Genomic DNA, 14,904 nt, shown 5'->3' with positions numbered 1-14,904 from the left:
ACCTAAACGGTATAGAAAGCAGAACGTTCTGGAACTTTTCCCACTCTCCATTCTTTCCTCCATATAGATGCCACATTCCTTTGGAAAATCACCATTTGTAGAAGGTCAGGAGGAGAAGGCAGGCCATTCTTTAGTGTAAGGTTGCTGCTAATTGAAAACTAAATATCTAAACCATGTTGGAGTTATTTGTATTTGAAAGGAAATGTTTATATACAAGAGCCCTTTGGTAACATAAAACACTAAACCACGTAGTGTGGGTTGGGGCTGAGTGGAGGACAGACTGGGAAGCCTCAGAAAGTGGCTGTGCAAAGTGAAGTCATTTGCTAATTAGATTGCAAAGCATTTTCAGAATATTTTCTTTTCTTTGTTGAATGAAGCTTTCTGCCCCCATGGGCCAAAACAAACATTTTACTGTGTTTGCCAATTACAGATTAAACATTTAATCGTTTTAAAGGGAAAATAAGTGAGAAAATGGGTGAGTTGTCAGAGCCTAGTTAAAGTCCAGAAGGAGTTCACTGGCTGCTGCTGTAGCCTTGACTGTCTGGACTATAGCCGCCCTGTGCCACCTGATGTCACTTCTCCAGACTACATCAGGCACTAAGGGGTCCACTGTGTTTTTCACTTATCCTCTACTCTCTTTCCTCTCCTTTGTCACCCTTTGTCCTAGTACACCCATGATGAAATGGTCTCGTGTGTGTGTGTGTGTGTGTGTGTGTGTGTGTGTGTGTGTGTGTGTGTGTGTGTGTGTGTGGGCAGCTTGTGTATGTGTGCATGTGCGTGCGTGCATGAGTGCGTTAGAGGGCAGCTTTGTGGACTTGGCTCGCTCTCTTTACATGAGCTCCAGGTATCAAATTCAGGTTACCAGACATGTGCAGTAAGTGCCTTAAGTGAGCTATTTCTCTGACTCCAGAAATCTTATCTATTTTTATTCTCATATTAAGGTACACTTTGGTGGTACTTCTGAAATAGTAGAAACATTTCTTCTGTGACTCTGCCCCTTACATCCTATGCCTCCATGACTATGGCCCCAGTAGACCATATGCAAATCCTTATAACACTTTCTGCTTTGGGGGAAAGTTAAGAGGCCATCTCTTTGCCAAGTAGAACCTACTGTCTTCTGATCTTTTTGCCTTGGCATCTAAGGCAGCTCCAAAATTGGGTGTTTTTGTAGGTAGGTGACATATAAAGTCTGGAGAATCCTAGCAAAGTACTTCTTATGCTGAGACTTTAGCATATCAGGCTTCTCTAACAATTTGTGTTGTATTTGAAAGCTTTCAGCTTCAAAGTCTCACTCACCAAAGTGGTTGTGACCTCCCAGGACTAAGTGTTTATAAGGTTGAGAGACGCTTAGATGCCCTGCCTTTCCAGTGCTCTGTTAACGTCACAAAATACGGCTTGTCCATGACTGTCCCTTGCCTTCATTCCCATTCTCTGGATGTGAGTCAGCCCAGTGGTGAGGATGTGGAGCCTGGGGGTTCATGTGTTGCCTTTGTAACAGGAACTTGGTACTATGCTGTCTGTGTTGCTCCTTGGTGTGGTCCGGTTCATCAGCTCTGTAGCCTTAATGCCCAGTTTCTCATCAACACCCAAGTCATCCAGGCACATCCTCCTGTGCCTTGAGCTTTTCTACTTGTGCTTTATATACTGCTGTTCTTGGCTAGGACAGCCTTTTGTTCTTGGCCAACTAGACCCATACTTTCCTGACTTAGCCTTTCTCTTCTCACTGCTTGCAAGAGGGAGATCATCTGTCCATCATTGTCCCGTGCTGCCTTGGATTTGCTCATCATTTCTAATGTGCATCTCACCTTTCCAGCCTGCATGCAGGCTGCTCAGAGACAGGCTCTCCATTCACAGCACTTCCCATACCTCGTTCTGCTCTTCAGGTGTGTCCAGTTAGTGCTCATGACTGAGGAATGAGCCATTCTTCTGCTATCTCCTGCCTACTCTTTTTCCCCCTGTGATAGAATTACATATGCCAGTGTTATTTTTAACAAAAGCAGTGTGACCTGTGAAATTAACCCAGGTACAAAGGAAAACATCATTTGAATAAGGAAAGAATAAGGACAGTCATTTGAAATGAGGTATTGATCCTGTAAATAATAAACATATGCAAAGATACAGATGTGGAAACAACCTTGAATATTATGTTTTTATTTCTCCCCAGGTGTGGTCGCTCACCTGTCTACCGCTCCCGTGAAATGGCAGCTCGTGCATTGGTCCCCTTCATTACGATAGACCAAATACCAAGCACCCTCCACACTCTGCTAGACTCGCTCCCAAACAGCACTGATCAGTGTTTCCGACAAAACCATATTCATGGGACACTTCTACAGGTAAGTAGAGTGACTCTGTGCGACTTCAAAACTCCACAGGATGAACTTTGGGTTCTCGTGTATTCTTAGCAGGTGAAGACCTGATACTCAGGCTTTTGTCTGTAGAACTTACTTATTTCTACTTCTTAATTACCAGATATCCCCAAACTATGATCTCATGCACTGCTATGAACTGATGTGGCGGATTGTCCTGTGCTTTAGGGTCTGCAGCATGCTTTTCCATCAAGTGTGCCTGCGGAGCATTGTGGGCCACCCCTTGCTCAAGGCCGTGATGGTTTGGATGAGGAATGACTCCCAAAGTCTCGGGTATTAGAATGCCTGCTCCTCCTGGGTGACACCGTTTGGGAGATTTGGGAGTTGTAGTGTTGTTGGAGGAAGTGTGTCACTGATGGCAGGCTTTCAGAGTTAAAAGACTCACACGGTTTATAGTTTGCTCTCTCTGCTTCTCGCTTGTGGTTCAAGACGTAAATCCTCAGCCTCCTGCTCCTGCCACCATGCCTTCACTGAGGCCTCTTAACTCCCTGGAACTGTTAGCACAAATAGACACTTCTACATGTTGCCTTGGTTGTGGTGTCTTATCACAGCAATGGAAAACTACACCATCTTGCTGGCTCTTGTTTTAAGTAAATATAGAAGTTTGTTCTTCTTTTTACTTAAGTACAACAAATGAATGAGAAGTCAGTGAAATTTTCCAATGAAAACCCTAGCCTGGGAACAGACAGTGTTGGTAAAATCCTCTATTCACATGGCTGTTGTGGATGCTCACCTGGGCTTGATAGGGACAGATTTAAATTCAGGTCATGTTACTAGATTATAAGAGGAGTGAGTGTTGGCCTTGAAATCCCAGGGCATATTGTAAACCCGAAGTCTACAGCGCTGGCATGGGAGGCAGCGTGTTAAATGGTTCATAGTATGGGATTCCAGGGAGGGACTGCCTGGTTCTGCATCAGGTATCCAACCTTCACCACCTGCACATCTGCATCTTTGTTTCTGAAGTCAAAACACTAAATCACTTAGTGCATATAAAGTGCTTATGGACCTGGCCCATAATGAGATATACAGATGGTTATTATCACAGTTTTAATGAGCCTGCCCTATGGTAAAAACTAATTCCCTTGTGTGAAGTGACAGGTAGATCTGCATTTTGTCTTTGTTTCTTGGTTGTTATATATTCAGTAAAGATTTTACTGAACTCCTACTACATACTGCTGTATCACAGTCAGAATAGTGACTAAGTCATTCCTGGCCATCCCAATGTAGCATGCTAAGTGCTGGCTGCAGGGCCATCTGACTTGAGTCAGAGAAATCAGGGCAAGCATCACAGAGCAGGTGGCAGTTAAACAGAGGCTGAAAGTAGTTAATCAGCCATGGTGAAGAAGTCTCTTGTGCAGAGAGAACATTATAGACTAACATAGACAAGAAGCAGCATGCCTGGGAACTACGCTTTTGGGCCAGACAGAAACTCCACTGCAGGGTTCTCAAGACTTAACTAACTTAAATTATAGAAGGTCCCAAGCAAGTTTTACATTTCAGTATTTAATTCGACACTAAACTGAGGTAATATCAAGACATAGGAACCCAAAGTACATACTCCTTTATCACCAGGGAAGACATCCTCACATCCCTTGTAGACCCTGGCAAACCCACCAGCACATAATAAAGAAAAAGTAGTAGAGGATACTGTTCTCTTTGTGTCATTTTGAAAGTAGTTTGATCCTGTGGGCCTTCTAAGAAGAGTACACAGAGAGAGAGAGAGAGAGAGAGAGAGAGAGAGAGAGAGAGAGAGAGAGAGAGAGAGAGAGAGAGAGTCAGTCTCAAAGTGCACCTCAGATCATCTGCTCCATGTTGTGTGTATTACAGGGTTTTGTGGTTTCTTTTATTGGGAGGGAGATGCATTTGAGGGCAGGGGTGCATGCCACAGCACCCGGGCAGCGGTCAGGGGGCAGACAGCCTCGGTTGTCAATCCTCACCTTCCTCCTCATTTGAAGAGGACCTCTTGTTTTTCTGTTTTGTACACCATGGTGCTGGCCCACAAACTTGCCAGGCTTATTTCCTTCTTCTCTATTGACTGTGTCTCTGGGTTTGACCCTGGGACCGTATTCAAACTACGTCCTCACATTTGTGTGGTAGCACTTTTACCCACCGAACCATCTCTCCAGTCCCGTGATTCTTATTATAAAATCTCAAGCACTTACACCTCTGGTCCTCACTTCATCCCTGTGTTAAAGAGAGTCATGAGTTATCTTAGCCTTGGAGACAGGCCAATATCATCATTGGCTTAGTCAAGCAAGTTAGATCTATTGGGCCCCAACTCTGCTTCTGTTTCAAAGGAAACAGACTAGTGACAAGGAAAGTGGCAACAGAGAATATTGAAAGTGTACACTGTAAGGAGTCCTATGGAATGTCCAGAGCATCAAAGGTTGCAGCCATAGGCTGGAGAGTTCTTGCAGAAGTATTGCTGGGGGAGCCGCTTCTTTCTTTCTCCACTTGCACCGATGGGCCTCTTTAACCAGATGCCTCTTCCTCGTGGCAGTCCCTGGCTGCTGCACCAGTCTGCCCAGCAACCAGACGTGATCTTCCGCTCTGGATGTGGGCTGCCTTTCATAGTCTCAGGCTCACTTTGTTGACTGTCACATGAAACTCCGGAAAGACAAAAAGTCCCCAACTCTGGGCTTGATGGCTGTTCCTCTTGTTCCTAAGTGTTGATGAAAGGCTTATGGGAGTGGGGGAGTCATAGCTGGGTGCTGGGCATTTACTGTGCTGGTCTAACAGACCCTTGTATTTGCCAAGGTTGTTTCACTCTGGCTGAAAAGAAGTCAGAAGTGTGTGCTGTCTTCTCTCTCTGGACTGTTGATGGTGTCTCTTCGGGGAGAACATCTAAGGGGTTAAGTCAGAGAGGAATCTTGGACTAGTAGGTTCTTCTACACATAAAGCTGTCTTTGAAACAAGCAAATACTTGCACTTGGAAAAGAGCTGTTAGGGACTAAGAGGAGTGATACTCTCCATGGGACCTTTAGAGCCAGCTAAGTAAATACAAAACTGTTAGTTTTCAAGAGCAGGAAATCATTTTGTAATCAGAAAACAAACTCTTTCACAGAACATTTTCTTGAATTATACATTTTGACTTCTTTGAAGATGTTTACATAAACATATCAAACACCAGAGTATTTCTTCAGTATACCTTAAAAACAAAAATGTGCTGATCCCTGGGTTTCTGAGACCAGAAAGTCTCAAATTATAGGGCATGCAGAATAAGAACCTGTGGGTTCAAGTCATTTCAAAACCAGGGGTTCAGAATGGCATTGCTGAAGTGGAAGGAAATGGCGCCATTAGGGAAGGTGAGGTTGTACAGCAAGTTCAAAGGGCTCAGAGTAAATGACATTAAATCCCAATAAAGGCCAGATAAGAGCCATGGACATTACCTCATTTGGGAGCAACACTGGCAGGCCACCCGTCTTTTAAGTAGAATTAACTGTCTGTTTTTATTGCCAAAATTCTTCATGTTCGGAACTTAATGTTATTACTAGGTTACTTATCACCCCTAAGAAGTTGCAGTGCTGTTCAGAAAGTTCTCTTGTTAAGACAGAGTTTGGAACAACCCTGAGCAAAAGGTTGTTCCCATTTTTGTGTATTTAACTAACATTTTGATGTTCATAGAGAAGTCTACAGCATCTGAGGGAGAGTTTGAGTGTTGACTTTGTTCGCCCACCATGCCTTTTGGTCATGTCTCTGATTTCTTTAAAGCTGGGTGATATAGCCTGTTGGAAAGTGAGAAAACCACTTGTGTATTTCTGAATATTCTCGGCAAGTTTTTTCTTCAGTCTATATAGCCACTCAAATGCCACTCCTCCCTCGGTGTGAGAGCACGAGCTGCATTTCTTACCAACTGAAACCAACACATTTCTTTCTGTTTTCCCAACAGAACACACCAAACACTCTTTTGTTTGTTTGTTTTGTTTTCTTCAGTTTGGAGACTTGATTTCTCCACTTTGAAAATTCCCAGATTGGAAAAGTCTTCTTTCCTATCTGTGGAACTCAGTGACAGTGCTGCCTGTGTGGGTGTTGCAAATACTAACCAGAGATAGGCTTCCAATGGCCCAGGTGGATGACTTAGTTTCCCATGAAAGGAAAAGCAACATTTAGAGCATTTGTGATTTTATTCATGCTCTTAGCAAGCCTACAGGGTAGCAAGACCAGTATCCCTTTGTTCTCTGCCTGCCCAGAATCACTGTCTTGAAAAGAAATGCAGGCACCTAGAAGGAAATAAAGGTGGATGGACCAAGTTAGCTAACTGTGTGAAGCAGCTGCTGTTTTCCCAGTGCTTCCTCCAGACCCAAGCAATGAAATGAAGTAGGAAATCCAGAACAGAAACACCCTTTCACTGATATCATTGCATTGGTATTTATAATTAAATAAAATTTAAGAGTTGACTCCATCTTTTAGAAGTATATCCATAGAAGACAGTCTATGCTTTAAGAATGTTAATATCTTTCCCATGTTTCTCAACGGTACAACATTGTGAAACCTAAAATGTTCAAGTTGTCCAGAAATGGAATAGTACTTGCAGGATCTCATTTGGTGACCTGTGTCCTTTGTTGCTTATTTTATGCTCAGAAAATACAATTTCAGATGGAAAAGCAAAAGCAGGCAGTGATGCTGATGTTGTAAGTGGACGACTTGTCAGTTTCCAGACTTCACTGAAACACGTCTGTGACTGGCAGTCAATGTGTCCTCCCTTGTGAGCACCCGTGTTCCTGTGAGAGGAGCTCACCCACAGTGGCAGAGACGTTCCCAGGCCAGCAGGGCTGTGCAGAGTTGTGCCAGTGTGGTGGCTGCACACACCTCAGGGGCTCTGCTGCACCTGTTCTTCTCAGCGCGCACGAGGGAGCAGAGGGCTGGATAGCCGTGGTCACCTGCTGATGGAGCGCAGCATCTGTTTTATACTGGGGCAAAAGCACGATTGTTGTCCATTGCCTTGAAGGGAACAGCACTGTGTGGCACTGATCTCTTTTTAAAAAGTTGAAGAAAGCCTTGGGCCTTGTTAAAACTTATCTTTGGCAATGCATGGCTTTCTGGATATAAGCCCAGAAAAGTCATTTTTAATTAAAATGCTACTTTCAAAGATAAATGAATCCTTCCCTTATAAGCATTCAGAAGTTTTTATGTGGTGTGTGTTACTTAGAGAGCCTTCTCTGCGTGTTGGGAGCACTGGCTGTTACACATGGGCTGGAATGAGTGCAACGGCTTGGAGACAGTGGGACTTGGAATAAACTAACATAAGGAAGTGTTTGCATGGGGCCATGTGACTATTAACCAATGTTTCAGGGGTGTGCCGAGGAGAATATGATTGGAGGGAAGGTATAGGTCAGCATGTGAACGACTAAAAATGATATCAGAGATTTTGAGCTAAAGAAAACTTTTAGGAAAACTAATTTTGAATATTGAAATACTAGTAGACAGTGTAAAGATTCCCGTTAGTGTGCTGAGTGTGTGCAGGAGAGCATGTCAGTGTGCGCTCTGGCTGCTTCCCAGAGGGTCCTTAGCTGCTGTCCTGCACCCTCACAAAGCCACGATCCCCCAGGGTCCCCAGCAGAGCTCCTGCCCATCAGCCTGTTATTCTGCACACCTGGTCTGTTTGGAATTACATCCTTTCCCTCAGACTCCATTAGAAACTCAATGAGTCTGCAAAAGAACACTGTTACACTGTGTCAGACAAAGACCTCTTTGACCATTCCTGGGGGAAGTTTGAAGTTCATAAAGTGAAAGGAGATATAGGATCCACCTAGATAGAATAATCTAGTACTTTTCTAAGTTCGTTTTTCCTTCTCATCTTTTCAGCCCCTGCTAGGAGTTCCATTGTTACTGTTTTGAGACATTTTATTACTCAAGATAATTCTGAGTATACTCCAGAAGCCCATCAGAACAAAGCAGCGTACTGTGTATGATGTGGGGCTCTGTCATTTCCTAGGACTCCAATCAAGTAGCTCATAGTATATGAGCCCGTTATGTGATGGAAATTTGGGGGGGGGGAGCGTGTTTCCCCATTCAATAAAAATTTTTTTATTGTTTGTTTTTAGAAGACTCCAGTCTAGCAGGCAAGCAGTAATGCCTCATTGCTTTTGTGGTATAGTATTTTGGGGATGGTACAATATACTTGTTCTACAACCCTTGAGTTCATTTAGGATGCCCACTTTATTTCAGTTACTAAGGAATTGATTGGCCTTTTAAAAGCACTGTGGTTGAGCATAGTGCGACAATTTGGCAGTCACCCTAGAGCCGTGGTTCTCAACCTTCCCAAGGCTGTGACCCTTTAATACAGTTCCTCATGTTGTGGTGACCCCCAACCATACAATTATTTCAATTCTACTTCATAACTGTGATTTTGCTACTGATATGAATCATAATGTAAATATCTGATATGCAAAATATATGATATGTGGACCCCCAAAGGGGTCACGACCTACAGGGTAAGAGCCATTGCCCTAGAGGCTTGCAATAGTGTGAGTCTGTGCGCCTAAAGAAAGACTCAAGAAACTGAGCTGCTTTTCTTTCCTGTCATAAGGCGCGGGTTGTGGAAGCACTGGTCTGTGTTTCGCTGCTGTTCACCCCCTTTACTTGTCACCTGACTTTTGTTGAAAACCTTTACTCCATGGCACCTGTGGATCCTCTCTGTCATCCTGTAGGACAAGTTGGGATACAGCTCTCTTAAATACTCTGGTCATGAAAGCCCGCCTCCTGTCCTAGGAACAGGCTGTGAGGCTACAGTGAACTCTGCATAGACACTCAGACTGGAAATCCCAGTGGAAGCTCTAGATTTCCCTCCCCACCTCTCCCCCAACCCCCTCCACATACACACAAGTGTTGGGAACACATGAGCCGTTTCCTTAGCTGTCTGGAGTTTCCTTCGTGCCCTGTCCCAGTCTGCCTCTGATCCACTTGCACTGTTTTCTTGAAACTTAAGTTTGCCCTCCTCAGACTCAGGGAGTTCAGTACGTTTCTAGGCTCTGTTTATCAGGAGAGCTTTGGGAAAATAACACAGTTAGAATTTTCTCTCCTCTCTTGCTTGATACCTGGTTTGTGGCTGGGTGTGATTACTGTGTGTCTCATTGAGCCTCTCCTGGGTAGGAGGTAGGAACTGTATGAGTAAATCTTCACAAAGAATAGGTTTCTGCTGAAAACATAGCCAGGACATCAAAATGTGAACTAAAACATCTGCAGATTCCCAGAATTTGACCCTCAAAAGGGGACTAGTGTTTCTAGATAATGGTGTTAAAAATACATGATGGAAATAGTAATCACATAGTAATTTTAATTATTTAAAAGGGTCTCTTAAATGTTATATGGACCTTACATATATAAATATACAAAAATCCAGTCAATTTATAACTTGATTCTTGAAAAGTGTTAGGATGTGGAAAATAAGACTTTAAAATATATTCTTAATAACTCTTTTAGAATTCTTCAAATATTTATTTTGTATATCCCTGCCTCTGTGTGTGAGTGTGTCTCTGTGTGTATGAGTGTCTGAGTGAGTGTCTGTGTCTGAGTGAATGTCTGTGCATGTGAGTATGTGTGTATATGTGTGTGTGTGAGTGTGTCTGTGTGTTGTGTGTGTGTGTCTATGTGAGTGTGTGTGGTGTGAGTGTGTGTGCGTGTGTAAAGAGTTAGATAGTCCTGATTGGTTGAGAGCCTGCCTAGCATGTTTGTGGCTCTGAGTTCCATTCCTAACACTGCACAGGTGGGAAGTGCACTGTACATAATACAACAGAGCTTTTGTTTTGGATGAACCTATGTCTTTTGGAAACTTCGTATTAATGGGGTTGCTAATTGAGCTAAAAATCTGCACTTGCAAATATTTAAGGAGTTTTGTTTGCTTGCCAAATGATGGATGCCTTCCTGCTTCATTTTCTACTTTTTTTTTTTTTTTTTGGTCTGCTTTTTTTTTTTTTTTTGGCTTAGAAATGGCATGCCTTCTGTGCTTGGATTGGCAGCTGTTAGATGTATACAGTGTGTGATGATTTATTGCTAGATGACATTCATGATGAAGAGGTAGTGCCTTGTTTTCCTTGGTCTTCTTATTTGGGATGATTTTGAAATCTCAAGTTTCTAGTGAAGGGGGGACATTCTGCTTGGCAACCTGAGAATTGTTTCTACCTAGTGCTCTAAAATTGTTTACCTGGAGTCACCTTTATAATGAGTGGGCTTAACGTGTGTTTGTGACTCTGAAAAGTTTTCAAGCGCCGGAAAATCCCATCACCTCTGTTAATCTTTCAAGAAGTGAGTTCAGTTAACATATGTATGTGCTGTTTGACAGCCCTGCCCGAAGTGTTGCTCCACTGATTATAGACAGTAACTTATGCCCATTTGTGGCAGGTAGCCTTTTCTTTCTTCTTGGAAAACAGTTCCTGACATACAGTATCAGTTTCCTGCTTAATAATTGATTGTTTTCAGTGCTGCTCTTCTACTGGAAAGCAGTGTTTGTTGATTGGTTTATTTGAGAAAAATTGACGTCATCATTGGGTCCTAGCATACACAGGCCCTGGGTTTGATCCCTGGCACCATATAAATTGGCAATGGTGGTATGAAAGAAATGGAGGTATGAAGATCATGAGTTCAAGATTGTTCTCAACTACATAGTAAGTTCAGGGCCAGCCTGAGCAGCAATCTGTCTTTAAAAAAAAAAAAAAAAGGTACTGGTCCACTAATGTTGATATTGCTAAAACAACTTTCTTCTGCCTGAATGCTAAATGAATTAAATAATTACATATATATATTATGTATATATCATATATACACATATTAATGTCCATTCCTTCTCTATGATTAATTAGTTTTAGTTGTCCTTTATAAATAGCATAGATCTGATTTCATTTCTATATTTAACCTGATAGTCACTGTCTCCTTTTTGGTAAACTTTTTAGGGTAGTTTCAGGTTTACTACAAAGTTGTGAAGACGTTACAAAAGGCTTTCATACACCCCCTCACCCAATTTTTCCCACTGTTATCATCCTATATCATTGTGGTATTTGTCACAGTAATCAAGTAAACAGCACATGATTGTAAACTAAGCCGGAAACAGCGGACTCCTTCTCTAGTCTTTATCTTCCGTCCTTTCTCTGTCTCGGAATTCCATCCAGTGTGCCACATTTCATTTAGTTGTGGTATCCCCTTAGCCTCCCTTAGTCTATCACAGTTTTTCAAGTATTTTCCTTGCTTTTAATGGCCTTAATATAAACTGCTGATCAGAAAGTTCCTCCAATTAGGTTTGTCTGTCTTCTGAGTTTTGGTGGTTTTTTTTTTTTTTTTTTTTTTTGGTGGCTAAGCTAGGGATTAGGGTTTGTGAAGGAGCCCACAAAGATGGCTGCCATTTGCATTATGTCATATCAAGGGTTGTAGGCTGACACCTGCCAGCATGGTTTGTCACTGCTGCTATTAACCTAATCCGTGGCTTAAAGATGATGCTTGCCAGGCTTACCCACTGTGGAGTCCCTCTCCTCCTCACCCTTCCATTCTTTAGGAGGATGTTAGAAAATGCAGCCTACACGTAGGGGTAGAGGAAAAGAAGTTAAATTTTGTTTCTTAGAGGAGGATATCTTCATAAATGTATACTTCTAAGTGGAAAATCTGTCTCTTCTCCATTAATTGATATTTTTAATCATTTATTTATGTAAGTATAGATTCATTGGTGTTTATCTTTTAATTTAGGTTTAATCCAATATTACAGCATTTATTTTGCTGCCCAGATGGTTCTGGCTTCCGCCATTATAAGCTCAGGTTAATTCTTATATCCCTGTAGACTGACTTCTTTTGGGGCCACCAGCTCACAAAAAAATGACATGGAGACTCACTATTAATTATGAAAGCTCAGCCTATAGCTTAGGCTTGTCCCGGTAGCATCTTGTAACCTAAATTAACCCATTTTTATTCATCTACATGTTGTCATGTGACTCGTGGGCTTTATGCTCCCTCCCTGCCCTTCTGCCCTCTCTCTGCATCCTCTGGCGACTCTGCCTTTCTTCTTCCCAGAGCTCTCTCTGTCCAGAAGTCTCACCCACACCTGCTGCCTAGCTGTTGGCCTTAGCTTTCTATTAAACCTGTCACAATGACACATCTTCACACAGTCTTGAACTCAGGCCCTCCCCAAGCAGCTAAAACACCGCAACAACTCTTTAAAGGGATTTTTCCACAACTTGTCCCTTAGATGTGTGTCCATACCTTTGATTTGGTCGGTTTCTCTTTCCTTTCTGAGATTACAAAACGTTTTAGGTTGACCTACATGTAGAATTAGTCATCTCTCCAAGCAACCCTGATTCCTTTTATTGACAAATAATATTTAGACAATAGAATCACAATACTGTGTGTATTCATTGCTACTGGAGTGCAATTGTTTCTAGATATGTTCTTTAACAGTTAGGAAGCCCATGTAAATATGTTAACCTATTTATATGCACACACATAATTATTTCTATATCAATCTGTATTAATCTAAATATATACAGGTATCTGTGATTCTAGTGCACTGGAGTGTGTGTACCCTGATGGTTTAAATATAGCACTACAGAAAAAGGTGGACAGAGACAAGTGCTTTCTCAGTGGTCTCTCCTCCTATCTAAGGGTTTCTGGTTATGAAAAGACAGACAATAGACACAGAGAAGGGCTGCTGTGTTTTCTATAGGTACAATTTAAATCATGCTGTAAGCGGTGGCTCTGGGCCTCCCCCAGTGCTGAGCTGGCTTCAGGGATAGTGTGCTCTGAAGTGGCTTGCACAGGGAAGTGGCTTGCACAGGGAAGTGGCTTGCACAGGGAAGTGGCTTGCACAGGGAAGTGGCTTGCACAGGAAGTAAGTGGCTTGCACAGGAGTTGAGCTGTGAAAACTGACACAGATCTCACAAAATTCTCTTGCAAAATGATTTGCTTCCTTATGTTTGTTTTCTTCCTGTTTCTGAAGGCGCCTTTCCAGGGACAAGCTCTCAGCATGTTTCCTTTGCTGTCTTGTGTGCCAGCAGTTCTGTAACAGGATTAAAGGGATAGCGTAATTTCCAAAAATAGAAGTTCAAGAGCTTTCCGGCCCAGCAGAGAAAAGTCAGAATATTAAGTATTCTATTCTTTGGGGTACAGATTTCCAGTGGCCCACCTTGGGACTTTGTGTGTAGGAAATAAAAATGGTAGCAAAATTATCTTTGCGTAAAATTCTATTGTAGCTCATTGGAGATTCCCATATAAGGTAGATTGTCTGTTGTCTTCTGATAACTGGAAGGATAAAGAATAAGTCAGGCAGGGACCCTAAGTGTTCTTATCATTTTAAAATTGAAAAGCACAGGGGGAAAGGCCGTGCTTTATTGTGATTGCTTCCTTCCTGTTTGGTTTTGGTGTGAGATTAGCACTGTATTTGTTCTTTTTGTAGTGCTCTATCAGCGCCCTGGACCACCTTGTGAATAGAGAATGGTATATGGAGAGAGGGTTCGGGTCTAAGTAGGCCTAGCCTTGACACTGTGTTCCCCTACTCTCTAGATGTTTAACCCAGAACAGGACACTTGAACTTTGTGCAACAGTAGCTATCCTTTGACAAATAAAGGTAACATAATTTGCAAGGTTGATATAAAAAGAGATGTTGTGGGACTAGAGAGATGGCTTGGTGGTGAAGAGCACTTGCTGCTCTTCTAGAGGACCTGAGTTTGGTTCCAAGAAACCATGTCACGCATCTCACAGCTGCCAGTAACTCCAAGCCTTTTCTGGTCTCCATGAGCACTTGTGTGTACATGGCACACACTCACACAGACCGTATACACACATTAAATAAATATCTTTTCATTAAAGTGTAGAGTTACTATATACACAAATTCCAATACAATGACTGGCAACTATCTTTCATAATAATGATGGTGATAATTAGTTTAAAATGCCACTATGAAAATTATTTATACTAGAGGGAATTAAAAAATAAATACATGAGCTGTCATGATGACTCACGCCTTTAATCCCAGCACTTGGGATGCAGAGGCAGGCGGATCTCTGTGAGTTCAAGGCCAGCCTGGTTGACAGAATAACTTCCAGAACAACCAGGGTGGTTACAGAGAAATCCTGTCTCAAAGAAAATAAATAAACAAACACATAAGTGCATGGACAAATAAAATCATCACTCAAACAAATGAATATGTACTAGTTTATTTATTAGTTAATAAAGGAACCAAAAAGATTTTATGATCAGTCCAAAGAACATTTAAAAACTCAGACACCTATAGGCAATATAACATAAATGTTAGGATTTCTGAGTTAGATATAAAACAGTTTAATATTCAACAGGTCATACTTTTTATGTTTATTACTCTGAGCAGAAAGTTAATTGCCATCTTCACTTCCCAAAAGCCTACAAATTTGCAAATAATTTTACTAGTCTATTACTTTTAATCAGCACTAATTAATACATTGTTTTGAGTGTGTTTCTCTACAAGGTTGTAATCTGTTGTGTGGAAGCCAAATCAGACCTGCATTCCTATTTTGAATAAAGCTTTATTGAAATACAGCCGTACCTCTTTTTTACATCTTTTCAGTAGCTACTTATGCCTATAAG

The 14,904-nt window shown here is 42.0% G+C and overlaps 1 protein-coding gene across 2 annotated transcripts in view; it reads left to right on the top strand.

The window, feature by feature from the left end:
* Positions 1-14,904, top strand: part of Thada (THADA armadillo repeat containing) — a 285,813-nt gene that overhangs the window by 159,105 nt on the left and 111,804 nt on the right. For both annotated transcript variants that reach the window (XM_040738715.1, XM_040738714.1), the window contains exon 29: positions 2,165-2,333. In XM_040738715.1, coding sequence (XP_040594649.1) covers positions 2,165-2,333 — 169 coding nt within the window. The remainder of the gene's footprint in view (positions 1-2,164; positions 2,334-14,904) is intronic.

The sequence above is a fragment of the Mesocricetus auratus genome, unplaced genomic scaffold (assembly GCF_017639785.1).
Source record: "Mesocricetus auratus isolate SY011 unplaced genomic scaffold, BCM_Maur_2.0 Super-Scaffold_100676, whole genome shotgun sequence".
NCBI lineage: Eukaryota > Metazoa > Chordata > Mammalia > Rodentia > Cricetidae > Mesocricetus > Mesocricetus auratus.
The sequence above is the reverse complement of the archived record's forward strand: the minus strand, read 5'-3'. Positions and strand labels throughout refer to the sequence as shown.